This window comes from Kogia breviceps, chromosome 2 (assembly GCF_026419965.1).
Source record: "Kogia breviceps isolate mKogBre1 chromosome 2, mKogBre1 haplotype 1, whole genome shotgun sequence".
NCBI classification, from domain to species: Eukaryota; Metazoa; Chordata; class Mammalia; order Artiodactyla; family Physeteridae; genus Kogia; species Kogia breviceps.
This window is the reverse complement of record NC_081311.1, coordinates 31,974,065-32,001,585: the sequence shown is the minus strand read 5'-3', so window position 1 is coordinate 32,001,585 and position 27,521 is coordinate 31,974,065. Positions and strand designations below refer to the sequence as shown.

Sequence of the window (27,521 nt, the reverse complement as noted above, 5' to 3'; positions counted from 1 at the left end):
TGTGATGAAAATTTCAGTTCTTTGTTTGATTTTAGGTGAGTTAATGTGGGAAAAATCCTGGTATTTTGAAGATGTCTCGGCACAGTATTGTTTCCTGTTCAAATTACAAGTAACTTCAAGAGTTTGCAGGAAAAAAAGAAATTGGGATTTTTTTGGTTAAATCATGCCATCTGAACAGAAACATTTATTTTTTGATGAAAAACAGAATACTTTAAAAAGAGATTATGATGTGAAAAATGAGATAGTTGATACTATCAGATCAGTACTTAAACCAAAAATTTCAGAAAGTAGTTTTCATTATGAACTAAAAAATGTGAAAATTGTTTTGCCGAAGATAAATATTCCAAATGAGGTCCTATTGAAACATGAAGTTGACAAATACAGAAAATTATTTCAGCATAAACCACAGACTGCAAGAAAATCTATTGGTATAAAGACTGTAAGCTGTGTAGAGGAGTGTATGTTACTCCATAAGTCTGAGAGGGTTGAAGAAGAAGGTATAAAAATGTCTGCAAAAATACTCAACTTCAACTGTTTGAAGTGCCGAGATAGTACTCGGTATAGCCCAAATGATTTGCAGAAACACTTCCAAATGTGGCACCGTGGTGAATTACCTTCATATCCTTGTGAAATGTGCAGTTTTTCAGCAAATGACTTCCAGGTATTCAAACAACACAGACGAACCCATAGAATTACTTTAGTAAAATGTGACATTTGTAACAATGAGAATTTATATACTTTATTAGACTTGACAAAGCATTTTTCATCCACACATTGTGTAAATGGTAATTTTCAATGTGAAAAGTGTGAATTCTCCACCCAGGATGTTGGCACATTTGTTCAGCACATACATAGACATAATGAAATCCTTTATAGATGTGGTAAATGCCATTATATATGTTTAACCAAAGGAGAGCTTCAGAAGCACCTTCATATTCATTCTGGTACGTTTCCTTTCACTTGTCAATATTGTAGCTATGGTGCTACCAGGAGAGAGCACCTTGTAAGACATGTTATAACTTTGCACAAAGAACATTTATATGCGAAAGAAAAACTGGAAAAAGACAAATATGAAAAGAGGATGGCAAAGACTTCAGCAGGACTTAAACTAATATTGAAAAGATATAAAATAGGTGCATCAAGGAAGACATTCTGGAAACGTAAGAAAATCAACAATGGAGGTGACAGAAGTATAGAAAAAAACACTCAAGTGCTTAAAATGAACAAAACACAGGCTAAATCTGAAGACCACAGTCATCTTGTTCAGGAACATTTAAATGAAGAAAAGGATGAAAGACTATACTATGAGAATAATGATAAACCTGCTGAGTCAGAGTCAGAAAAGCCAACTCTTCTGTCCACTGGGCAATGTAGTGGAGCTGAAGAGGGATCAAATTCTACTTCAGGTTTCTTGAAGACTGCTGTACAAGGACCTACAGTGTTAATGGTAAAAAATAATAGAATAACAATTCCTGCTAACTACAGTGCTAAGTTTATGGGCTTTAAGATGGTGGATGGAAAACAACATATTGTAATAAAACTGTTGCCTACCAATAAACAGAATTTATATTCACCAGGCTTACAGTCAGGTGCTGTAAGGGACAGTACTGCAATTTTGCAGCCCCAGACTTTGGACACTACTGCATTTTTAACAGGAGTAACAACTGAGTTAAATGACACAGTTTACATGAAAGCAGCTACTCCATTTTCATCTTCATCTCCTATACTTTCAGGGAAGGTAACTTCAGAAAAAGAAATGGCTTTGCTATCTCAAACAAGTAATATGCTTCCAACAATGGATGATGAAAAAAGTGTTTCTCCTTTGCCAATAACATCAGAATTGATTACAGCATCGGTGAATTTGACCACAAAAGTAGAAACAAGAGAGAATGTTGACTTATGGGGAAGTCATATTACTCAGGGTCACCCTGAGGTATCAGGTACTGCCGTTAAAAGTCCAGATAAAGTCACCTGTACTACCAAACCAAATGCATACAACAGTGGAGATATGCATAACTATTGCATTAATTATGTCAACTCTGAGTTATCTGTTGAATCTTCCAACCAAGGGTCATTACCTTTTCATAATTACTCAAAAGTGAATAATTCTAATAAACGTCGTAGGTTTTCAGGGACAGCAATGTGTGAAAACCCTCAAAGAGAATCTTCATCAAGCAAGACAGTAGTTCAACAACCAATAAGTGAGTCAGTTTTGTCACTAGTGAGAAAGGAGAGCTCAAACCCAGATAGCCTGTTAGCATCTATTAGTCATTTAAATACTAAAGATGGAACTTTAAAAACACAAGCTGAAATTGAAGAACAGTGTGTTTTAGAAAAAGGACAAAACATTGATGGACAGAACCTATACACTAATGAAAATCAGAATTTAGAGAGCATGACCGAAAAGCCTAACTGGGATGACGTTTCTAGTGTTGAGTCACCTATGATGCCTAGAATTACATCTGTTTTCTCTCTCCAGAGCCAACAGGCGTCAGAACTTTTGCCACCTGAAATAAATCAGTTACTTCAAGATGTATTAAAAGCAAAACCTGATGTAAAACAAGACTCTAGTAACACTCCAGATAAAGACCTGCCGCTTCATTGTGACCAGTCATTTCAGAAACATGAGGGAGAAGACAAAATAGTTGAATCTTCAAAAGACTTGAAAGTACAAGGCTTCTTTCCGATTCCATCTGGTAATATGGGGATTAATGTGGCTACAAATGATCTGAATTTAAAATGTAGTGGAAAAGAAAAACAAATGTTGTCAATGTCACAAGATGTGAGAGATTCAGAGAGGACCCCTAGAATTTCTGGTTTTGGCACATTACTTAAGACTCAGTCAGATGCGATAATTACACAGCAGCTTGTAAAAGACAAACTACGAGCCACTACGCAAAATTTAGGTTCCTTATATGTGCAGAGTCCAGTTGTAAATTCAGAACCAAAAAAGGCTATCTTTGTTCAGACTCCAAAAGGCTTTTTTGTACCATTGCACATTGCTAACAAGCCTGGATTACATGTTTCAGGAAGACCACTTCCATTGGTTAATACACAAGGTGTCCCTGCCTCTCTCCTTTTAAACAAGAAACCTGGGATGATTTTAACATTTAATAATGGGAAACTTGAAGGTGTTTCTGCTGTCAAAACTGAGAATGCTCAGGCTTGTGGAACTACAAGTAAGGAGCCTTGCAGAACACCTTTTTTAAAAGTAGAACCAAACAGTAATTGTCTAACCCCTGCACTTTGTTCCAGCATTGGCAGCTGTTTGAGCATGAAAAGTAGCTCAGAAAATACTTTGTCATTAAAAGGCCCTTACATTATTAAAACGCCAGCAAGTTCTTCAGTGAAAGGTGTTCCTGCTCCTAATATATCTGAGCATCAGGGCACTAAGTTGAATATCTCGGATTCAGTAAAACAGCAGAACAAGATTTTTCCAAAACCACCTCTTTACACCCTTTTGCCTGATGGCAAACAAGCTGTTTTTTTAAAGTGTGTGATGCCAAATAAGACTGAGCTGCTTAAGTCTAAATTAGTCCAGAATAGTACTTATTATAAAAATATACAGCCAAAGAAACCTGAAGGAACACCACAAAAAATATTGCTGAAAATTTTTAACCCTGTTTTAAATGTGACTGCTGCTAATAATATGTCAGTAAACAATTCTGCATCCTCATTGCAGAAAGACAATGTACCATCTAATCAGACTATAGGAGGAGAGCAGAAAGAGCCAGAATCTTCTAGAGATGCCTTACCCTTATTACTAGATGATATGATGCCAGCAAATGAAATTGTGATAACTTCTACTGCAACATGCCCAGAATCTTCTGAGGAACCAATAGGTATCACTGACCATTCAGAGGCCAGGGCATTAAGGTGTAAAACAAATTGTACAATTGAGAGAAATTTCAATAAGAAAAAGACTTCGAAAAAGAAATGTTCAAGAATAAAAACTCATGAAAGAAGTAAAGATTCTGAAACTTCCTTTGTATCTAGAAACAGAAACTGTAAACGCAAGTGTAGGGATAATTACCAAGAACCTCCAAGAAAAAAAGCATTACACAGAAAGTGTAAAGAAAAAGCAAAGCCTGAAGATGTCCATGAATCATTTGGATTCAGCAGACCTAGGCTTTCAAAAGATTCAGTCAGAACTTTGCGGCTTTTCCCCTTCAGTTCCAAACAGCTTGTGAAATGTCCTAGGAGAAACCAACCAGTTGTAGTTTTGAATCATCCTGATGCAGATGCCCCAGAAGTAGTAAATGTAATGAAAACTATTGCTAAATTTAATGGACGTGTACTTAAGGTTTCATTGTCAAAAAGAACTATCAGTGCTTTACTGAAACCAATTTGTTATAGCCCTTCTAAAACAACTTACGATGATTTTCCCAAGAGGCACAAAACATTTAAACCTGTTAGTTCTGTGAAAGAAAGATTTGTGCTAAAATTAACTCTCAAAAAGACAAGCAAAAACAATTACCAGATTGTGAAAACTACCTCTGAAAATGTTCTGAAGGCGAAATTTAGCTGTTGGTTTTGTGGTAGAATATTTGACAATCAGGATGCTTGGGCTGGTCATGGTCAGAGACATTTAATGGAAGCTACTCGTGATTGGAACATGTTAGAATAATTTAATTACCAAGGAAAAGAAAAGTAAAATTACCTTAGAAGAAAATAGTGGGTTGAATTACTAATGCAGACATTTTTTACTTCAATGTAGTACCTGAAGTTAAACATTTAAAAGTTGGCTATATTTCCATGGAAGAGCAAAAGTTTTAGTGTGATATTTGAAAATGCTATCAGTGCACATGTAAGTTTTGAGAGAAACTAATCAGCACAGATATACCTTGATTTAATTTTTTAAAATGTGTTCTCGGGAAGTTAGGGCTAAAGGAAATTTTGATAAAACAGTTTTCCCAGTTTAGTGACTCTTAGTAGAGAGTAACAGCTGACAGCCGCATTCCCTCTCTTCTTCCACCAGCCTTATGATTCTGATAACTATAGCTCCCCTGAAGAGTTTGAGAGCTCTTTCATTATGGAACTGAAGGGGTTTCTCATCATTTGTGAAGATACTCTAAGAGAACTTGGGTAAAGAACTTCTGTACTTCTGCAAAATGTAGTTCTTTTGAAGGTAGTTAAGCTCCTTTGAGGGTACATTTAACTCACTATAGTTACACCTCATATGATGGTCGATGAGAGTTTTTGACAAGCAGATCTTTTTTTCCTTGTAAGCTGTGTTACATGTCATTGATTGCAACACCCTTCCAAGGTGATTTTCTTTTTCTAAATGGCTCTCAGGTGTTGCAGTAGATGGGCAATCTCAAGGGAAGCATTAAACTCTCTTTGTCTAGTTCGAAGTTCATTTAAAGAACTTGAACATTTTTCTGAATTTGGTTATTCCCCAGTGATTCCCTTGCACAGAACTATGTTTATTTGATTTAAATTGTTTGTCCCCTCCTAAACCAAGTGGCCAATTTTTTTCTTGGTTGCCATCCCTTTAAAAAGAGTGAAACATAGAAGCACTTCCAAGGGAATGGCTTTTCTTGAAAATTAAAAATTATTCCTCAGAAACAATATTTTGAAGTAAGATTAGCAAAGCAAATCATACTTTTGGGTTTATTATGTGTGAAAGTGTCCACATTGGGACAAACCATTTTTGTTAGCAACTTTTCAGTATGACTGACAACCCAAAGCAGATTATTGATTGTTTGCAGTTGGAAATTGAAGAAGCATTAATAGTGGACTGAGTGACAGTGCATAAAACTTCAGGACAGATTCTGAAGGGATATGCCGAACAGGTAGAGTTTTAAAATGAATATTTTCATGACAACAGAATCATCCATTTAAACTTCCCACTTTGTAAGCTTGGATCAAATTTTGTTGGACCATTGAACAATGGAGTTCTTGTATTAAAACATTACATACTATATAATTTTTGTTACATTGTTACTACTAGTGTTATGACATTTTCATTGATTGAAAACTTCAGGGCTCCTTTTCTGTATATAACAAAGAATTTAAAACCTGTACATATTTTTGTACCTTTCAGTTATGTAAATTTTGCACAGAAAGTTTTTGACATAAAAAGTTTATTTTCTTTCAGTTTAGTTCTGTGCATGCACTAATAAAACTGGTCGTTTAATTTAAAAGGAATATATAAGACTTTACCCATGTTATTTTTTTTGTTTTTATTTCAGATGTACAATTTCTCTTTTTTGATAAATTCAGTTTTCAGGGATTGAACACTATTGTTAGCAAGTGCCTAAAAGATGTGAAACAGTTTACATACGTCAACTGTAACATTAGGTCCCAAATGGGCCCACTCCCCCAATAATTTTATTTTAAAGAAAGCCATACATAGATGCTTCAAGCTATCTTGCTATGCACATTATACATGTACTGTTTTTGTGCAGTTTGTCTACTTTCTTAGAAGTGAAGTATTTTTTGTATAAAACCTATTACAACTGTGTTTCTTAAATTGAGCCTAAGAATGGAGTTGATTGGAAATATACAGTATATATTAATAATGTATATGGTGTTTAAAGAATGGTAAGCATTGCTAATTTCTGTAATGAATGTCTTCTTCAATTAAATTTATCTTAAGTTTGTGTTTACATAATTTTTTTTACTATGCTGAAGTCAACTGGGAATTTTATTCTAGTGGGAAATACTTAGTTTTCAAAGCTTTTTTTTTCTTTTTTTTAATGCTAGTGAATGCTAAATGAAGTTTGGGATTTTTTTTCTCCAAAATTATAGGTGAAATTTTGAGATTTTGTTTGAGAAGAGTAACATATATTATAATTTAATTATGCTGGGAAGAAAAGCCACAGAGAGGCTTATGTTCTTCAATACCCTAACGGCAGTAAAGCTGAAATGTTGCTCTGTTATGGTTAGATCTATTATGATGCATCACCTTCTGTGAATAGAGAAGAGAGAGGAGGAACTGTCTTGCCAATGTTTGCAGCACTATAAAAATACATTTCAGAATAGCCATACCAGTAAAAAAAAAAATTGAATGTCAAGATACATACTTTTTGCCTTAAGGTTTTAAAAGCTATTTTAAAAAGCTTCATGCCCCAGATACTCTAGTTGATACCTTTTATGAGTTTTTTGTTTTTTTTAAAGTAGGTTATTCTGAAGGAGGAAAGCCTGCTTGGAGCCTCTTTTATTGCCAGAGCAGAAAATCTGAAAATAAAACCCTCTATCCTTTCTTTCCTTCTGGCTAAAAGTTAGCTAAAGATGGCTTTCCAAAATATGATATTCATTAGTTTGAAGTTCTTATTACAACTGGAAGAGTTAGTGTTATTTTTGCAATCCAACTTCTGGGTCAGGAGATTTTCATTTTTTCCTATTTGTCCTTCTGCACTGAAATGGGCCTCACTATTTGTCATTCACTTAAAATAATAGTTCAACTCTCAGAGTTTGAAATATAATTGAAATATAATTTCAATACTAAGCATTCAGCACAGATTGAATTCTAATAGTTTTTTATAAAAATTTTTGTTTTCATTAAGGAGTCAGTGAGGTATTTCAGTAAAGGGTCAGACAAATAACATAGGCTTTGTAGGCCACTAGTCTCTGTCAGTAACTACTTTGTCATAATGCAGAAGCAGCCATAGACAACACATGAATGAGTTTGCCTGTATTTTAATAAAACTTAAAAAAAAACCTGTCGGCCAAGTTTGGCCCATCAAATGGTTTACCAACCCTTGCTTTCTCTTAAAGATTGGTTTTTAGATTGAGATTTTTATTCAAAACAGAAGTTTGATATAGTTTTTTTGTGTGATATACACCAGCTATATAAAAGTTACAAAGTATAAAAACTAAAATGTATGTATATACAGTTAACCAAGGTAGATGTATTTGTTTAAAAGTGAAGTGAATGTAAAGGTAATGAAAATAATTAGTGGGTGAAGTAGATAGGTCTTTTGTGTGCTAAGGGTAATGCAATTTATGGAGGGATTAAAAATGAGATCAATTGCTGTGAGAATTTATGTCCAGGTTAGATGAGAAATAGATACTAGTTCTTTTAGTGAATTGAAATCACTGGTGAGACAAAGTAATAGGAATTCTTTAGGATGGGAGGAAATGGAGGTTAGCTGAAAACAGAATGTTGTGTTAATTCCATGCAACTCACTTCAGATTTTTTCTTTTATGTAAGATTCCTTTTCAACCATTGACATCTGCTTACTTAGGATATGTCCCATTTGTGTTGAGGTGTTGGCTCTGTTCCTTGTCACAGCATTTTGTTATGATCTTTGTTTTCAGCAAAGTTCCTTAGGGATCTCACCTGGTAAAACTTGCTGGGGGATGTTAGTTAAGAGTGCAGTATTTGCAAAAGAATTTCCCTATAATAGAGCGCTGAAATAGCATCAGCTTGTTTGATTTGGGTGTTCATTGCTTTAAGTATGCTTCCTTTAATAATTAGACAAGAAGTAGCCAATATCTTGGAAGAGGTGTTTGATAGTCTTATTTGAATTATTTTTTTACTATTTCTGTCTAAAATGGCTTCTGTTAATAAATGCCCCCAGTTTAATAATCTTTTTTCTTTAAAAAGTGAGTATCATAAATTATCATAGTGTAAACTTGAGTAATGTAGGAGGAATGTTAATGTACATCAATTTTGAAAATCATGATTTTAGTCAATGCCAAGAGTGTACTTACTAAAAAATACTAATTCCTAGTAGAGACATTTTTAATATGTTAAAAGAAGAATTCTTAATACTTTAAGACTCCTTCAACCAAAAATGATAGTTATATTCAGGTTGCAACTCAAATTGCCTCTTTCAATTAAGTAGTGAAACATAGGTGCCTAGTGTCATCAATTATTTCATAAGTTATTGCTATTGTTATTGTAGGAAAGCAAAATGAAAACTTGGAGAGCAAAATTCTATTTGCAAATGACTTTATTTCAATACTTTGAAAATCCAAGAGTATGTTGAGAAATAGTTTTCTGAACACTTAAGAGTAATCATTTGGGAGGCAATAAAAGAAGACCCATTTATAATAAGAGCCACAAAGTAAAAATTGTGTGAAGCTTCCAAAAGAAAACCCACAGAACCTAACTGGGAGAAATACAGTGTTTCTGGGTGTAAGATTAAATATACTGCTGTTTGGAAGATCTCATTTTCCATGTCTGTGCCCCACAGAAGGCTTGTATTGAACAAGGTGGTGGCAGCTGGGTAGTAGTGCCCATTGCCCCATTCCTAATTCATGCAATATAAAAATCAGGACAGGGCAGCTACAGAACTGTGCAGTCCCCCTTTCCCTCACAGCTCTGTTATAAGAGACTTAACCTGCTCTGGTTGGATTGGCAGTCATGTGGCAGCATACATCTCTCCCAGCTTTCTTGGGGCAGAAGAGCTATTGTATGTACATTCAGCAGCTGGTGAACCTTGGCACATTCTAGTCTCCTCCTATGCCTTCCCCAGCCACCAACACAGCTGTTCCACAGGGAGTATTCAGGGAGCATTCAATGTAGACCCAGTTTCCCAACATTCCCCCACCCCACAACCTGCTCCATAGCACAGAGGCACATGGGTCCTGTTCAAGGGAGGGTTAGAGTGAGCTTCAAAGATTTGGTAAACATGCTGTCTGTCACAAGGGGCCTGACTTTATCTGGATCAGACTGGAGCAATTTATACCCTATAGTATTGTTGAAAACAATAGAGCAATCATCTAGCAGTTACTGAAGGCTAACAGTTGCTGGTGATACCACTAGATATCACTGAAAAGCTTAAAGATGAGAGAGAGCGGGAGGGAGGGAGAGAGAGAGGGAGAGAGAAAGTGGATAAAACTGCAGACATCCCTTGTAATCAGAAAGAATGTGTGTATGCTCAAGGCTGCAACCACATAGGAGCAACTGCTGCTGAATGTAGGGCAAGTCTTGTAAACTCCCTAAACTGAAAGCAGCCTCCAAGTCACAGATCCAATGGTAAAGGGTGTAAATCTCATACTGATTCAGGGGGCTTAGGCATAACCTCTGATCAATCTGGCTGGTTGCTAGGTGGTGTTGACTTGAAAGCAACCCCTAGGAAGTCATGCTTAAAGATAAAAATGAGGGGGAAACAAGTTGAGCAGTGACAACAGAGGCTGCATACTGTGAGGGGAAAAAGACGTGGTGAATTAGTTTAGCCAAATTACTAAAAACAAGTCCAGAGTGGGCGAGGAGTATGCAGAGATCCTACAATATGTTACCTAAAATGTCCAGCTTTCAACATAAAATTAGACATTCAAAGAAACAGTACAGTGTGACATATGAGGGAAAAAGGCAATAGAAACTTCCTCTCAGGGGTACCAGATGTAGGATAAATGTTAAGCAGCTATTATAAATAGGTTCAAAGACTTAAAGGAAACCAGATTTAAAGAATTAAAGTATACTGATAATGTCTCATCAAATGGAAAATATTAAGATAGAAATTACAAAAAAAGAACAAAATGAAAATTCTTGAGTTGAAAAGTACAATAACCAAGGTGAAAAATTTACTAGAGAGGCTCAACAGTAGATTTGAACTGACAGAAGAATCAGCAAACCTGAAGATAGATAGAAATTGTGCAATATGAAGTACAGACAGAAAAAAAAATGAAGAAAAACAGTCTTCCTCACACCACATACACAAAAATTAACTCAAAATGGAGTATAAACCTAAATATAAGAAAAAACTATAAATCTTGTAGTAGAAAATATAGAAGTAAATATTTATGACTGTTGTTTAGTCAAAGCCTTCCTAGACTTCTTTGGTGTCATCACCAAAATCACAAATGAAAAAATAAGAGACAAAAGATACATTGAGGTTTTATTAGAAGAAGACATTGTAAAGCTGATCTATTTCACCTAGTTTGGATTAATACCAATTTAATTTCAATAATAAAAACTTTGCTCTGTATAGCTTCATCTCTTCACCCCCCCCCGTGCTGTTATTGTCATAGATTATATAGCTTTATAAATTGTGTGCCCATCAATGTAGATTTATAATTATTGCTTTATGCATTTTTCTTTTAATGAGAGGGAGGAAAAGTTACAAGTAAAATGTATGTATTTTTTGTCTTTTATATTTACCTATGCTGGTGTTTATATTTACATTTATCAGTTGTGTATTTCTTTGTGTGGAATTGCATCACTATGTAGTGTCCTTTAAACCGGAAGGACTTTTTTTGTAGAACAGTTCTGCTAGCAATGTTTATCTGAAAATGTGTTAATTTTTCTTTCCTTTTTGAAGGTTGGTTTTGCTGAATATAAAATTCTTGGTTGGTAGTTTTTTCTATGCAGAACTTTGATGATGTCATCTCTGCCATCTGGCTTCCATGGTTTCTGATGAGAAATCAGCTGTTAATCTTACTGAGAACCTTTGGTATGTGATGAGTCACTTCTCTCGCTGCTTTCAAGATTCTCTGTCTTTCAATAGCTTGATGATATGCCTTGTGTGCACATTTTAAGTTTATCCTACTTGAAGTTCTTGAAGCTTTGTGGGTTGATAGACTAATGTTTTTCATCAAATTTGAGAAGTTTTTATTTCTTCAGATATTCTTTCTGATGCTTTTTCTTCTCTCCTTCTGAGACTAACTTTTTAATATGCTGTTACGCTTGATAGTGTCCCACAGATCTCTCAAGCTCTGTCCATTTCTCTTCATTTTTTGTCTTCCTGTTTCTCAACATGGGCAATATCGATTGACTTATCTTTAAGTTCATGGATTCCTTCTTCTGCCTGTTCAAATCTGTTGCTGAGCCCCTCTAGTGAATTTTTCATTTCAATTATTTTACTTTTCAACTCTATAATTGAAAGTTCTAGAATTAAAAATTCTTTTCATAAATTCTGTCAATTTATTTATATTCTCTATTTGGTTGAGACATCATTCTCTTACTTTTTTTTCATTCTTTAAACATAGTTTCTTTCAGCTCTTTGAACATATTTAAAATAGCTAAATTAAAATCTTTGTTTAGAAAATCCAGTGCCTGGGCTTTTTCAGGATTTTTATTGATTGCTTTTCTGTATGTCTGGGCAATACTTTCCTCTTTCTTTACATGCCTTGCAATTTTTTTGTTGTAAACAGGACATTTAAAATATTATAATGTGGCAACTCTGAAAATCAGGTTCTCCACCTCCCCACACACACCATCCAGGGTTTGTTGTCATTTTTGCTTGTTGTATTTATTTGTTTGTCTAGTAACTTATCTGAACTAAGTTTGTAAAGTCTTTATTCTTTGTTATGTGTCACCAATAAAGTCTCTGTAATGTTAGCTTAATGGTCAGCTAATGACTGGACAGAATTCCTTATATACTTGGAATGAAAAAGTCTCTCAGTGTTTGCCAAGGGACACTGTGTGTGTTTTTGTGGTGACCCTGCAGCACTTAGCCAGGCAGTTTACAGCTCTGCCTTAGCCTTCACTTCTTACTTCAGCAGAGCCTCCAGGTTAGCCAGATAGGAGAGCTTATGGCATTCTCAGGACTTTCCTTATTGCTTAGTGTACACACAGTCGTGGGCATGCATGTGACCTTCTAGATTCCCAGGAGTATGTTAAAGCTTTACAAAGCCCTATTACTTTTCTTCCTAGCTTTTTGGTTAGGGAGAACCCTAACCAAATCACCTCAGATTTTATCTATCGGATCAGACAGCAGCAACTAAAACATCTACCTATCAATGTTTTCAACATGGCCCCTAAGTAGCAGCTATAGCTCTCTGCCAGCTTCATGTCAGGCAAAAGCCAGTCTTCCAGGAAGTCACCAGAGTAGTCAAAACAAATAATTACAGTTCTCTATGAATGAAGTCTGTTCTGTTTCTCTCTGATACCAGGAATGAGGTTTTTTATTTATAGGACTCTGCTGACATCAAACTTAAGGGTGAAAGACTGACAACTTTCTCTTTAAGATCAAGAACAAGAAAGGATGTCCACTCTCACTGTGTCTGTTAAACATTGTACTGGTGGCAGTTAGGCATCCAAATGGGAAAGGAAGAATTAAAATATCTCTATTTTTAGATGACATGATCTTATGTGTGGAAAATCCTAAGGAATCCATTAAAAAACCTCATAACTAATAAAAGAGATCAGCAAAGGTGCAGGAATACAAGATCAATAGAAAAATCAATTCTATTTCTATACTTTAGCAATGAGCAATCAAAGTGAAATTAAGAAAAAAATTCCACTTGGCATCTAAGGGAATAAAATGCTTAGGAATAAATTTGACAGAAGAAATGCAAGACTTTTACAGTGAAACTACAAATCATTGTTGAAAGAAATTAAAGACCTAAATAAATGTAGAAACATGACATGTTTGTGCATTTATTGTTAAGATGGCAGTACTACCCAAGTTGATTCACAGATTTGATACAAGCCCTGTCAAAATTCCAGCTGCCTTTTTGCTAGAAATTGACAAGCTGATTCTAAAATTCGTATAGAAACACAAGATACAGAATAGCCAAAACAATTTTTAAAATTAATTAATTTACTTATTTTTGGCTGTGTGGGTCTTTGTTGCTGTGCGCAGGCTTTCTCTAGTTGTGGCAAGCAGGGACTACTCTTCATGGTGGTGTGAGGGCTTCTCATTGCAGTGGCTTCTCTGTTGTGGAGCATGGGCTCTAGGCACGAGGGCTTCAGTAGTTGTGGCACATGGGCTTAGTTGCTCTGTGGTATGTGGGATCTTCCCGGACCAAAGCTCAAACCCTTGTCCCCTGCACTGGCAGGCAGATTCTTAAGCACTGCACCACCAGGGAAGTACCAGCCAAAACAATTTTGTAAAGAATAACATTGGAAAACTCACACTTCCCCGTTTCAAAACTTACCACAAAGCTACTGTAATCAAGACAGTGTAGTACTGATGTAAGAATAGACGTATAGATTGATGGAATAGAATTGAGAGTCCAGAAATAAACCCCAACATTAATGATCAATTGATTTTTGACCAGAATGTCAAGACAATTCAACATGGAAAGAATAGTCTTTTAACATATACTGCTAGGACAGCTGGATATCCACATGCAAAAGAATGTATTTAGATACTCCCTCATACCATGTATAAAAGATAACTCAAAATGGATCAAAGACCTACATGTTAGAGATAAAATGATTAAAATATTAGAAACAGATAAGTTGAAATTCATTAAATTGAAAGCATTTGTGTCTCAAAGAACTCAAGACAATCCACAAAATGGGAGAAAACACTTTCAAATCATATATCTAATGTGGGAACTGTACCCAGAATACACATAAATGATTACAACTCTAATAAAAAGACAACTCAATTAAAAAATGGTCAAAGGAGGGAATTCCCTGGCAGTCCAGTGGTTAGGACTCTGCACTTTCACTGCCAAGGGCCCGGGTTCGATCTCTGGTTGGAGAATGAAGATCCCACAAACCGTGTGCTCCCCCCCAAAAAAATTGTCAAAGGATTTGAATAGACATTACTGCAAAGAAGATATACAAATAGCTAATAACAACATGAAAAGATAGTTAACATTTTTAGTCATTAGGGAAATACAAATCCAAAGCACAATGAGATATTACTTCACACCCTTTAGGGTGGTTACAGTTGAAAAGACAATAACAACAGTTGATGAGTATGTAGAGAAACAGAAACTCATACATTGTTAGGATGTAAAATGGTGTATTCACTTTGGAAAACAGTTGGGTGTTCCTCAAACTGTTAAGTATATTTGCCATATGATGCAGAAATTCCAGTTTTAGATATATACCCAAAAGAAATGAAGAACATACATCCACTCGAAACTTGTACAAAATTGTTTATAGTAGTAGTATCCATAATAGCCAAAAAGTGGAAACAACTCAAATGTCCATCAATTGATGAATGAATAAACAAAATATGGTATATCTATATATTATTCAGCAATGAAAAGAAACGGAGTACTGATACTATAACATAGATGAACATTGAAAACAGTAGGCTAAGTGAAAGAAGGCAGTCACAAAGGACCACATATTGTATGATCCCATTCATATGAAATGTCAAATATGCAAGTCTGTAGAGACAAACTAAATCAGTGGTTGACTAGGATGGGAGCTGGGGGAGAGTGGAGAGTGTCTACTTATAGGTATGGAGTTTCTTTTTGATGTGAGAAGATTCTAAGCAGGTTGTGGTAATGGTTGCCCAACTCTGAATATAGTCAAACCCACTGAACTGTATAGTTTTAAGTGGGTGAATTTTATAGTATGTTAATTATATCCCAATAATACCATTAAAATTATCAACTAGTAAAAGTTGGTTAACTATTAGAAGGGGAAAATAGGGTATTAAGGAATACAGAAATGACAAGTGAGAATAAGCAAGGAAGAAACTAAGCACTTAGAATAGGGCTCACCAACCCCTAGTCTGAGATTCAGGCCTTGTTGAAGAGGTGGCTGCCACAGGGACATTCAGGTTGCTGATAGTGATGAAATTTTCTAGAAGGTGCAGACCTGACTGAGCCGGTTTGTGGGAATAGTCAATTCAGTGGCTGTTCACTCATTGGAGGGTGCTGGTCCGCTAGAGCTGGTCTACTCCTGCTAAAGAGTTAAAGAAACTCACTGGAAGGTGCTACAGCCTTGAGCTGGTCCACAGGAAGTTTCCCCACCGGGTGGCAGACAAACTCATAGAGGTTGTGGCCAAGCTAGAGTCTACTGGGTGGCTGAGAGAAATTCATTGGTGAGAACTGGTGAGATAAAGCCAGTTAGCAGAACCTGGTCTGCGGGTGCTGCAGAAAAGCTCAGTGGAAGATGCCACAGCCCAAAACTGGTCTGCAAAAAGTGACCTGCTAGGTGGCTCAGAAACTCAGAGGAGAGTGATTGTCACTGGGCTTCCCTAATCCACTAATAGGGAAAAACCACACTGGAATCAGGAAGGGATTTATATGAATATATATAAAGCAGCACCCTTATTGGCCCATTACTCTGCCTCAATTGATGCCATATTCTGTTAGCCTTATCCAAAACTCTGTGAGCCCCCTTGATTGGTATCCTAATCTTGTTATAATAATTGGGGACCCCCTGGCTTCTGATATGTAAGTGCTGCTATCAATGTCCCAGGGTTTAGACTATTAGCCCTTGCTATCATTAGCCCTGGCCAGCAGAACAGGGCTACCAGTGAACTTATTAGTGATATTTGCTCTCTTCTTACCAGTGCATTTCTAATGGCCTTGGTGATCACACTTGTCCTTTGGGACATAATTCTCTGGTGGGTCTTCTGCCCTCACATAATATATCCACTCCAGCACGCTCACTTCCCTGAGCCTTTTAATTCTCTCCTTCACTATCTGCCATAGCAATTCAGGCATTTCACCCTCCATCAGTGAAGGTCATCACTTTTTCTAGTCTTCCAGGAGCCACCCAATGAGTTTGCATCATCTCCTAGGGTCATTGCAAGAGTATTAAATTATGTATCCTGAGAAGCATCCTTAAGTTAATAAATTATTCCTTATCCAATCTTATATTCTGGCTTCTTTGCTCAAGTATTCTCAAAATCTAGTTCCATGGTACTCCCTCAGCTCCTGCCAGTACCTGGTACCTAATTCTTCAGTCTCTTTCAGGATGTATTCTTTTCCTCCCTCAGCAGGCCTAGCACATTTATAGCTGATTTAAGCTGCAACTTAACTTTAGTTATTGGCCTAGCAGCCAGGACAGAAGGTAGGGGCATATCCTGAGGGGTATTTCTGTTGCCTTGCAGGGGAGAGGCCTCTGCAGTGTCTTCCCACGCAGGCAGAATGCTATTTCTTAATGACAGGGGTTAACTCTGCAGACTCTGAGGGTTCAGAGGAGTCTGGGAAGCCAAATAATTGGTGGCATTCACCATTAATGATGGTTTTACCACCATTCATCCACAGATGTTCTCATCCCATCTATCAGGGTCTCAGGTTTTTTGAACTAGGACTCTGACCTTGGTATGACAGACCTGTCTTGGTTTAGTGTTAAATTATCTTTGCAGGGAATTCCCTGGAGGTCCAGTGGTTAGGACTCAATGCTTTCACTGTTGTGGGCCCGGGTTTGATCCCTGGTCAGGGAACTAAGATCCCACAAGCCACGCAGCATGGCCAAAAAAAAAATTAGTTTTGCAGTTCAGCAACTGTATTAAATCCTGAGTTTGGTCTTCAGCTTTTTCTTCTCTCCCACTGCAGGAGATTAGCAATTGGGTCACCACTTTCTACCAGGGATGGTTCATGCCTCAAATACCCCAAGGATGGAGTCCTTATTGTCAACTGGGTGGTGAGTAATCTGGTTCAAAGATGCCATCTTAATGCCTACTTTCTTGAAACTACTTCTGGTACTAAATCTGTCATTTGGGTCTTCTGGGGAGAAGATGCTGAGATGGAATTTGGAGTACAAGAGGTTTATTGGATAGTAGTGCCTGGGGGATGGAGCAAGATTGAATAAGAAAAGCTTTTACACCATAATGCAGATCTGATACTGGTGAAAGAAAAGGTTGGTGAGTGGAAGCACGATTGGGTATAAAAAGCCTCAGACTTCCATGCATCACTGACAAAGTCAGCCAACTAAATGGTTACTTTAGGTTAAAGACTATCCATTAGTTAGAGGAATTCCGTGTTGGGCAGAATTGGCCAGACTGAGGGCTGCTTAGGAAGAGCATAGGCTTGGCTCAAAACCCAAGGCAGATTCTGAAGGCATTAACAGCTAAAGGCTGTCAGCTAATTGCACTCCTACAGCTGAATGCCAAATTTTTTCCTGATGGGAGATCCAAACAATGCACCTCCATGGCTGCCACATGATGGGGCAATATCAAGTAGTGTGACATTCATGTAACTGGAGTCCCTGAAGGGGAGGAGAAGAAGGATAACAGAAAAAATATTTGAAGAAAAAATAATAATTGAAACTTTCTCCCTAAATTTGATGAAAACTATAAATACAAAGATCTAAGAAGCAACATGAAGCGCAAGCAGGAAAAGCACAAAGAAAACCATACCAAGACACATTATAATCACATTTTCATCATCACAGGTGATAAAGAGAAAAATTTTATTGCAGCCAGAGAAAAAAAGCACACATTATGTACTGAGAATCAAAGATAAGTATTACTGCAGACTTGTCATCAAAAACGCTTCAAGCCAGAAGAGTGGAATGATATCTTTAAGGTACTGAAGTCATCCTAGAATTCTTTCTCTAGCAAAATTACCCTTCAAAAATGAAGATTAAAACAAAGAAAATTTCACAAAAGAGAAGTCTAAGATATGTCATCACCAGTAAAGTTGCTCTATCTTAAATGTTAAGAGAAATTCTTCATGTGGGAGGAAAATGATACCAGGTGGATATTAGATCTATACAAAGGAATTAAGAGCACTGGAAATGGTGAGTAAACAAATAAATATAAAAGTGAAAGGGGGGTATTATGACATTTAAGAATACAGTTATTTTTATAAGTGAGTTTGTGAGTTCATAACCTTCTACAATTTCAAAATCCTTTCAGATTGCTGTCTTACTTAGTGATCGAGTGTATTCCTCATTTAATTATTAGATTTATCTTAATTAGCTGCTTTATCATTTCAGTGCTGTCTAAAGTACACAGTAGGATAAAAATCTTTGATATGACAAAGTATAAGACATTGTTGGGACAACCTAAGACCTTGGATATGGCTGCTCACAATGGTATCTCTTTTATTCCTGAGTGTTCATCAGTGTCTGCTTTTCTGCCCCTGTTCTGTGGGCTTTTTTCCTAGGCTTTTAATCTAGTTTTGCTCTCATCCCACTCTGAACCTCATATCAAGTTTAGGGTCCATTTAATAGACATGCAGATCAAAGAGGGTATAATTATATTTAATAAGCAAAGCTAACAACATAATCATGGATAAGAAAGTTCATATCTGTATACATCTCCCATGGTTGGGAGCTCACAAAAAGGAACCATTACATATCATATATTATCTATATTTTATTTTCTACACATTAAAATTTTAACCAAGGCAATTGTCAAGCACTGACAATAGACGTCCTAGTTACACTGGGGCACTAGGACCATTGTGGTGGTCTAAATTTTCAGCAGCTTTGTTTTATCCAAGAGTATCATTTTCTTATTTTGGAAGTAGCGTGTTATTTTCTTACATGACTGAAAATACTTTACATCTATTTTTTTAAATAAAGACATTTATTTGGAGAATATTAGTAGCATATTCTCAGCCTCACTAGATATTAACATTTCATCAAGTCAGGCAACAGAATATGTCCATGTGAGCTTCTTATAAGGAAATTGACGACCACCTCAACAGCTTCCTCATCTGCTATTTTATTACTGGATGATTCATAATCCAAAATATGAAGTATTTGGACTTTTTCCTCAAAAGTAGAAGTAGGTAAAATGTCTGAAGCGATGATGTTGACTTCCTTGAAAAAATTTTTTTTAATTTATGAAACTTTAACTGCATATTTCAGTCTTGTGGAATCTTTTGTGTTATTCTGACTGTCAATAAGAACCAGGGGACTGTGTTGATGATTCTTGATGATTTCAGCAACACTTCCAAAGTACTAGAACAAGAAAACATAGATGAATTATAAATTGGCATTTATATTAACAATGAGCTCTTGTAAAACAATTATACTCCAATAAAGATGTTAAAAACAAATAAACAAACAATGAGCTCCACTCCTCCCATCTTCTCCAACTCTTTCAAGTTAGTCAGAGTTACTAGGTCCCAGATGACAGTCTATCCAAAAAAGTCTAATTTAACAATGGCTGTAACCTTTGAGGTGGCAGACCCTGGCCATTCAGTAAGACTGAAAACACAACTGACATCCTCAATTAGTATAACTTCTTGGAGAAAATTACTTTATTGAGTTATGATGTAATATTTTAATATTTTGTTTTTTATTTAGTGCCAAGTGTAAAACTGTCATACATTGAATTTCTCTACATTTTTATAAAACATAGATTATCTGTTATGTTGCATGTCTTAGATACAAGGACTGATGTAGTAAATTAACATTAGAATTTAATGTGAAGAGAGTTATTTCCCAGGTTAATTCATGTTTGTTTTTGTGTTCTTTTTTTTTGAATAAATAAGGAAACCTTTATAAACCCTCATATACCCATTTTTGCTTTAGCTCCCAGTAAGTTTAGAGCTAAATTAGTGCCTAGTTAATAATGAAATTTCATGCTAGGCTCTTATTATACATACGTATTTTTCCATATATTAATTCCTATTGTCTATTGGTTTTAGTTTAAGGCTATCACAATTTTTTTCTGAAAAATTATCAATGTTTTAAATGAAAGATAAAATAAGTATAACACAGACCAAGAAATGAAATGCATTGATTATACAAAAGTGCTACAAGCTCACGATCATCAGATAAATGCATTTAGAGTCATTTTTTTAAAGTGGTAATTGTTTTGCAACACTGCCATATAATTTAGCAATTATCACCAATTGACTTCATTATCTCTTAGTTTTTCATATAAAGATAAACATCTGGAATAAAAAATGTTTAAAAGCCTTTATTAATTATTTGGATAGCTTCCAAATATTATATATTAAATAAGTAAAGTATTCAGAATACTAGTCATTTTTCAAATGAAACACCAGTTGTCTTTTAGATAATTGGTTTCTGAATATTAGGTCAGGGAGGAGAGACAGAGACTTTCAAGTACCTTTAGTCCTTATTTCTTACTTTCTCTTCAATCATTCAGCCCTCCTGTACTTGCCAATGAATTGTTTTTATGATATTCATAAAGACATTCATTCTGTTTGTTTGGCACAGCATATTGTTAAACTGAATGCAGTTGGAAGTTAAATTTATGGACTAACACACCAAGAAATGAAATAGTACAACCTCTTTGAAGTGAATTCCAAGTGAAAAAGTGTGTTCTGAACCAGGTAAATATAGGAGAGAGTTGCTTTGCTTGTACAAATTAGCATCTCATTCTGTCCTTATACTCTTCTGAATATTTCTGAGGATTGCTTTGTTGCAGAGTTTGGGGATTAAAATGTTTGAAGTAGGAGGTTGAGCTGAGTTGAAATGTTTGAAGTAGGGACTGGACTTGAGGCATATTTGTGATTTGACTGAATGAAAGATTGAGCGTAACTTAGTTGCAGTTTCCCCTTAACACTTTTTTTTGGTCTACACTAATTCAGTGTATTTGAGATATTCACACATGGACAGAAAAACAATTGTTTGATAACTCAAAATCCCATGGTCAGTAAAATAGAGCAAACAGATCTCAGAGCGATAAAATACTCAATATGTATCCACATAATGTCAAAACATTTGCAAAACAAGTTAAACAGTTAATCAACTAGTTACTTTTTCTACCCATGAATACCCAAACACAAATACAGACAAACAGACTGTTCAAGATCTCCACATGGTTGACATCATGTAACCAAAGTTTTCATTTTTCAATTCAGATGTTCAGTATATGGGAGAATTTATCTTTTTATTATAGATAATTTAAGTAAGTGTTTTAAAGGACTCTGTCAGTACTTCCAGATAATATTATAATAATATGTATTTATTTTGGTATCCATAGGCTGGATAATTGGGGAGTGGGGTGAAGCTCTGATCTATTCATTCTGAGGTAGGGATGAAGATTCTTTAAGCCAAGAAGAAGTTTGCTAGCAGGACAAGGAAGTCCAGAGCCCCTCTGAGAGCTCAAAATTTATCTGAGTGAATTTCAGTACCACTAAAAAGGACAGCTCCCTCACCCACCCTTAAGCCTCTTATACAAGTACTGGACCCCTGGAGAGGCTTTTTTTAAAAAAATTTTTAATTATTTATTTGGCTGCATTGGGTCTTTCGTTGCTGCACGTGGGCTTTCTCTAGTTGCAGCGAGCGGGGGCTACTCTTCGTTGCAGTGCACTGGCTTCTCATTGCAGTGGCTTCTCTTGTTGCGGAGCACGGGCTCTAGGTGCATGGGCTTCAGTAGTTGTGGCTCGTGGGCTCTAGAGCACAGGCTCAGTAGTTGTGGTGCACAAGCTTAGCTGCTTTGCGGCATGTGGGATCTTCCCAGACCAGGGCTCAAACCCATGTCCCCTGCATTGGCAGGCGGATTCTTAACCACTGCTCCACCAGGGAAGTCCCTGGGGAGGCTTTAGAATGTAACCATCCATCCAAAGTCACTCTGTCCTACTAGGATCACCACCATATCCTACCACTGGTTACTGTTGAGGAGCATATAGTTTAAAAAATTTGTCATATAAAGGTTTCAGTGAGAATGAAGGTTTTTGTGCGTAGGGAGAAGCAGACAGTTCTGTTAAAGTTTAACTGATGTGAAATGGTAATGCAATCTATATTTTAAAACCCGTTTGGTCTTGATCAGTGTTTCGTGTTTTCAGAGTTTTGCATTTTCTAACTATCTGAGACTTTATTAAAAGCAAAATAAAACTCCAAACTATAAAACTCCTCAAAGAAAACATAGGGAGAAAGCTTCATGAGACTGCATTTGGCAATGATTTCTTGGATGTTATACCAAAAGCACAGGCAACAAAACAAAAAATAGACAAATAGGACTATATTAAACTATACTACAAAGTTATAAGAGTTCTTTATATATTCTGGATATTAACCTCTTATCAGACACATAATTTGCAAATATTTTCTCCCATTTCATAGGTTGCCTTTTTACTCTGTTGATTGTGACCTTTGATGAACAGAAAATTTTAGACCATTTTATTATACCATATACAAAAAAATAGACTCAAAATGAATTAATGATTTAAATGTAAGACCTGAAACCATAAAAATCCCAGAAGAAAACATAAGCAGTATGCTCTTTGACATTGGTCTCAGCAATATTTTTTGGACATGTCTCCTCAAGCAAGAGTGACAAAAGCAAAAATAAACAAATGGGACTACACCAAACTAAAAAGCTTTTGCATAACAAAGGAAACCATCAACAAAAGAAAAAGGCAACCTACTGAATGAGAGAAGATATTTGCAAATAATATGTCTGATAAGGGGATAATATCCAAAATATATAAAGAACCCATGTAACTCAGTATCAAACAAATAAGCAATCTAATTAAAAAATGGACAGAGGACCTGAGTAGACACTTTTCTGAAGAAGACATGCAGATGGCCAACAGGCACATGAAATGATGCTCAACATCACTAATCATCAGGAAAATGAAAATCAGAACCACAATGAGATATCACATCATACCTGTGAGCATGGCTATTATCAAAAAGACAAGAAACAACATGCTTGTGAGGATGTGAAGAAAAGGGAACCTGCGTGCACTGTTGGTGGGAAAGTACATTGGTATGACAACTATGGAAAACAGTATGGAGATTCCTCAAAAAATTAAAAATAGAACTGCCATATGATCCACCAATTCCTCTCCTGTGTATATATCTAAAGAAAATGAAAACACTAATTCAAAAAGATACATACACCCCGATGTTCATACAAGCATTATTTACACTAGCCAAGATGTGGAAGCAAACTAAATGTCCATCAAAGGATGAATACGGGCTTCCCTGGTGGCGCAGTGGTTGAGAATCTGCCTGCCGATGCAGCGGACATGGGTTCATGCCCTGGTCCAGGAAGATCCCACATGCCGTGGAGTGGCTAGGCCCAGGAGCCATGGCTGCTGAGCCTGCACGTCCGGAGCCTGTGCCCTGCAACAGGAGAGGCCACAACAGCGAGAGGCCTGTGTACCGAAAAAAAAAAAAAAAAAGATGAATAGGTAGGACTTCCCTGGTGGTGCAGTGGTTGCAAGTCCACCTGCTGATGCAGGGGACACGGGTTCGTGCCCCGGTCCAGGAGGATCCCACATGCCATGGAGAAGCTGGGCCTGTGAGCCATGGCCGCTGAGACTGTGCTTCCGGAGCCTGTGCTCCGCAGCAGGAGAGGCCACAGCAGTGAGAGGCCCGCATACCACAGAAAAAAAAAAAAAGAAAAGATGAATAGGTAAAGATGATGTGATATATATACACAATGGAATATTACTCAACCATAAAAAAGAATGAAATTGTGCCACACTAAGTGAGGTAAGTCAGACAGAGAAAGACAAATACCATATGATTTCACTTATATGTGGAATCTAAAAAACAAAACAAACAAAATGCCAAGTCAGACTGACCTCTTTAAGCAACAGGATAAAAGATATAGCTTTTACATCATACCGGTCTTTCCTCCCTTCTGTTCTCTCATAGGATATACTGCCCAAACATAGTATTTTATCTCGTACTCTATGACAATGTGCAAGCCTTAGACCAGGTGCTCTTGTATCCTTTCTCCTCATCTCTGGCACCTAATACAGTATGATAGCATTGTGCTCAAAACATAGTTATAGAGTTGGATTAGAAGAGAAATTACTGACCTCTTCACCAGCTTTCTTTCTGCCCAAAGCATACTGTTTTGTTGCTTCAATAAATCGCACAGGGATATTATATACTCGCTTATTAAAAAATACAACTAGTGTATATGGCTGTTTGGAATCATGGCCAGAGCTTTTCCGAATAAGAAATGATCCATCCTGTTTATTAAAAGAAAGAATAATTATGATTAGTGTTACTTGTATTTCCATAGGTTAAAAATCAGTTTATGAAAAATACCTATATTATATTCAAAAGGTAATTATTTAGGTATATGATTTTTATTACCAATTAGAGCTTGTTTTATTATTTTGCAAGAAAATACTTCAGTAAAATATATACTTATAGAAAATTCTGAACAAGGTAAATGCTAGCTTTTTGAGGCACTAAATAAGATCTTATGGTTATAGGCTTTGGAAATGTGCAAAGGGACACATTAAGATCAAACCTAGGGTTTCCTTGGTGGCGCAGTGGTTGAGAGTCCACCTTCTGATGCAGGGGACACGGGTTCGTGCCCCAGTCCGGGAAGATCCCATACGCCGCGGAGTGGCTAGGCCCATGAGCCACGGCCGCTGAGCCTGCGTGTCCAGAGCCTGTGCTCCGCAACGGGAGAGGCGACAACAGTAAGAGGCCCGCGTATGGCAAAAAAAAAAAAAAAGATCAAACCTAAAGGGCACTCTTGAACTAGGAACCATGTTCACAAGTTGCCTATGAATAAAAAAATATATCAAACAAATTCCATTCAAAAGTGCTATAAGAAGAAAGCAGATATTGGGAATCAAAACATTTCAGCTGATAAAAATTCTCTCTCCAAAAATTTATGTTGAAGCAGAAAAAAAAATTGTAAGATAACATTCCAAATTTAATTAAATATCTTATAAAATATTCTACAATCATAAATTCAAAAATTATGAATGAAAAATAGACAAAAACAGGAAGAAGGAATGCAATAAGAGTTGATCAAACCTGGGAAAAAGCGCTTACCTGGTGGTGCAGTGGTTAAGAATCTGTCTGCCAATGCAGGGGATGTGGATTCGAGCCCTGGTCCAGGAAGATCCCACATGACATGGAGCAACTAAGCCCATGCACCACAACTACCGAGCCTGTGCTCTAGAGCCCTCAAGCCACAACTACTGAGCCCACAACTACTGAAGCCCACACACCTATGGCCTGTGCTCCGCAACAAGAGAAGCCACTGCAATGAGAAGCCTGCGCACTGCAACAAAGAGTAGCCCCCACTCGCTGCAACTAGAGAAAGCCCACGTGCAGCAATGAAGACCCAATGCAGCCAAAAATAAATAAATAAATTTTAAAAACAACAACCAAAAAAACCTGGGAAAGAAGTTGAAAACAAAGACAAACCTGTATCAGAAATGAAGACAAAATTACAAGATGCCCAAGGGTCAATAGCCTTAAATGAAGATTTAATAAATGATTGAAGGACGGCATGGAAACAACCAAGAAAGAAAAAAGAGAGAGAGAGAGAGAGATTAAAAAAAAAAAGTACAATAACATCAGAGTGGTTGGATTGAAAGAAAGACCCCCCCCAAAGAAAGGTCTAAAATATATGTAATGTGAGTCCTTGAAAAAAAAAACAAAATAATGAAACAGAACTACTCTTTAAGACTATAATTTAAGAAAATGTTTTGGAAATAAGAGAAAACTTAAATCTACATATTGAAAGGGTTTCCATCTACCTGAAAACATTGACCTGAAAATCCACTCAGAGACATAATCTGGTAGAACTATTAGACTTTAAAAAGAAAAAAATCTGCAGAGCCATCAGATGAAAATATCAAATTACATATAAGGGCAAGAAAGTAACATTAGCATCAGAGTTCTCAGAAGCATCAAGGCAATCCAGTGGAAAAACACTTTTAAAAACTCAAGCCAAGGATTTTACATCCAGCCAAGATTTCCTTTGGGTATCAGGCTATGGAAAACAGTTTCGAACATGCAAGAACTCAGGGAATAACATAAGCACAGTCCTTCCTGAGAATCTACTACAGGTGAGCTTCACCAAACAAAAAGAGATAACTGAGGAAGCAAAAGGACTGATGGAAAACATTTAATATATTTCACTGTAGAGCTAGGACTAAACACAGTGGAAGAAAACAGTATATTCTGGACTTCCCTAGTGGCGCAGTGGTTAAGAATCTGCCTGCCAATGCAGGGGACAAGGGACTCTATCCCTGGTCCGAGAAGATTCCACATGCCGCAGAGCAACTAAGCCTGTGCGCCACAACTACTGAACCTGTGCTCTAGAGCCCATGAGCCAAAACTACTGAGCCCACGTGCCACAATTATGGAAGCCCTTGCACTCTAGGGTCTGTGCTCTGCAACAAGAGAAGCCACCGCAATGAGAAGCCCGCGCACCACAACGAAGAGTAGCCCCTGCTAGCCACAACTAGAGAAAGCCTGCACACAGCAAACGAAGACCAGTGCAGCCAAAAAAAACCCACAAAAAAACAGTATATTCTGACAAGGCAAGGTGCAAGTGGGTGGAGAAAAGAGAAAGAAAAAGAAAAGTGACACTTTAATCTCGGATTGTCCAGACTGTTCTAGTGTTCCTATATGACTGGGCTTGGACTCTCCAAAAATTTACTTCCCTGTACTTTTTGCCATCTTGATCCCAATCTTTCATCCCAAGCATTGATCCAAAATAGTCTGTTACATCTCACTCCTGGATGGATCTCATGTAGCGCCAATCCTTACAGAGATCCCCTCCAGAGTTTTCTTCTCTTCCACTATTTGGAGAGCAGTGGAGCCTATGGATCCATGTATAGATGAAAGGACAAGCAGCAATAAGATGGAGGAACAAGGAAAGAGGGAGGTGCTTCAAAGAGAGGAGGGGATGGCAGTTCCTCTTGAGTAAGTAAAGAGAAAAGATCCCTGCATCCATAATTGTTGCAATTGCGTAATTAGCATATTATCGGGATGACAACTGTGCCAATATAGGCTGAGGGCACAACATGAGATTTTAAAATGGTCAGACCTTATTTGATCTGTATAATGCCTCTTCGGCCGACTTTCGATCGCAGGCACCAGCGTACCATGGTTTACAGTGAACGTCAGCTTCCTGTGAGTAAGAGGGCATTATTAAGTATGAGATGGCCCTTCAATGACACTGAACCTTCTATGCACTAGAAACAAAGTCCCACTTTGCATTGCCAGAAAGCCCTAACTACATTTGGGCCGGTAATCTGAAAATGAGTTTTATGCTTCTTTTGATCAACCATAAGGATTATATAATTGACTTTTCCCCAATTTGGCTGTAGGG

General features: G+C 36.8%; 2 protein-coding genes across 14 annotated transcripts in view; one reads left to right on the top strand and one right to left on the bottom strand.

Annotated features, from left to right (window-relative positions):
• Window positions 1–27,521, top strand: part of ZNF518A (zinc finger protein 518A) — a 53,696-nt gene that overhangs the window by 19,076 nt on the left and 7,099 nt on the right. For 8 of the 12 annotated variants that reach the window (XM_059054476.2, XM_067024961.1, XM_067024955.1 and 5 more), the window contains one exon: window positions 36–6,604. In XM_059054476.2, coding sequence (XP_058910459.1) covers window positions 164–4,627 — 4,464 coding nt within the window. In that variant the 5' untranslated portion in view covers window positions 36–163 and the 3' untranslated portion in view covers window positions 4,628–6,604. Of the gene's footprint in view, window positions 1–35; window positions 6,605–11,216; window positions 11,349–17,097; window positions 17,186–27,521 lie in introns of those variants that run through there. The other 4 variants (XR_010838859.1, XR_010838858.1, XR_010838857.1 and 1 more) reach the window with 3 other exon arrangements.
• The window catches only part of BLNK (B cell linker), an 82,472-nt gene continuing 73,799 nt past the window's right edge, over window positions 18,849–27,521 (bottom strand). For both annotated transcript variants that reach the window (XM_059054523.2, XM_059054522.2), the window contains 3 exons: window positions 27,237–27,320; window positions 24,247–24,402; window positions 18,849–19,453 (listed from right to left, as the gene is read on the bottom strand). In XM_059054523.2, coding sequence (XP_058910506.1) covers window positions 19,334–19,453; window positions 24,247–24,402; window positions 27,237–27,320 — 360 coding nt within the window. In that variant the 3' untranslated portion in view covers window positions 18,849–19,333. The remainder of the gene's footprint in view (window positions 19,454–24,246; window positions 24,403–27,236; window positions 27,321–27,521) is intronic.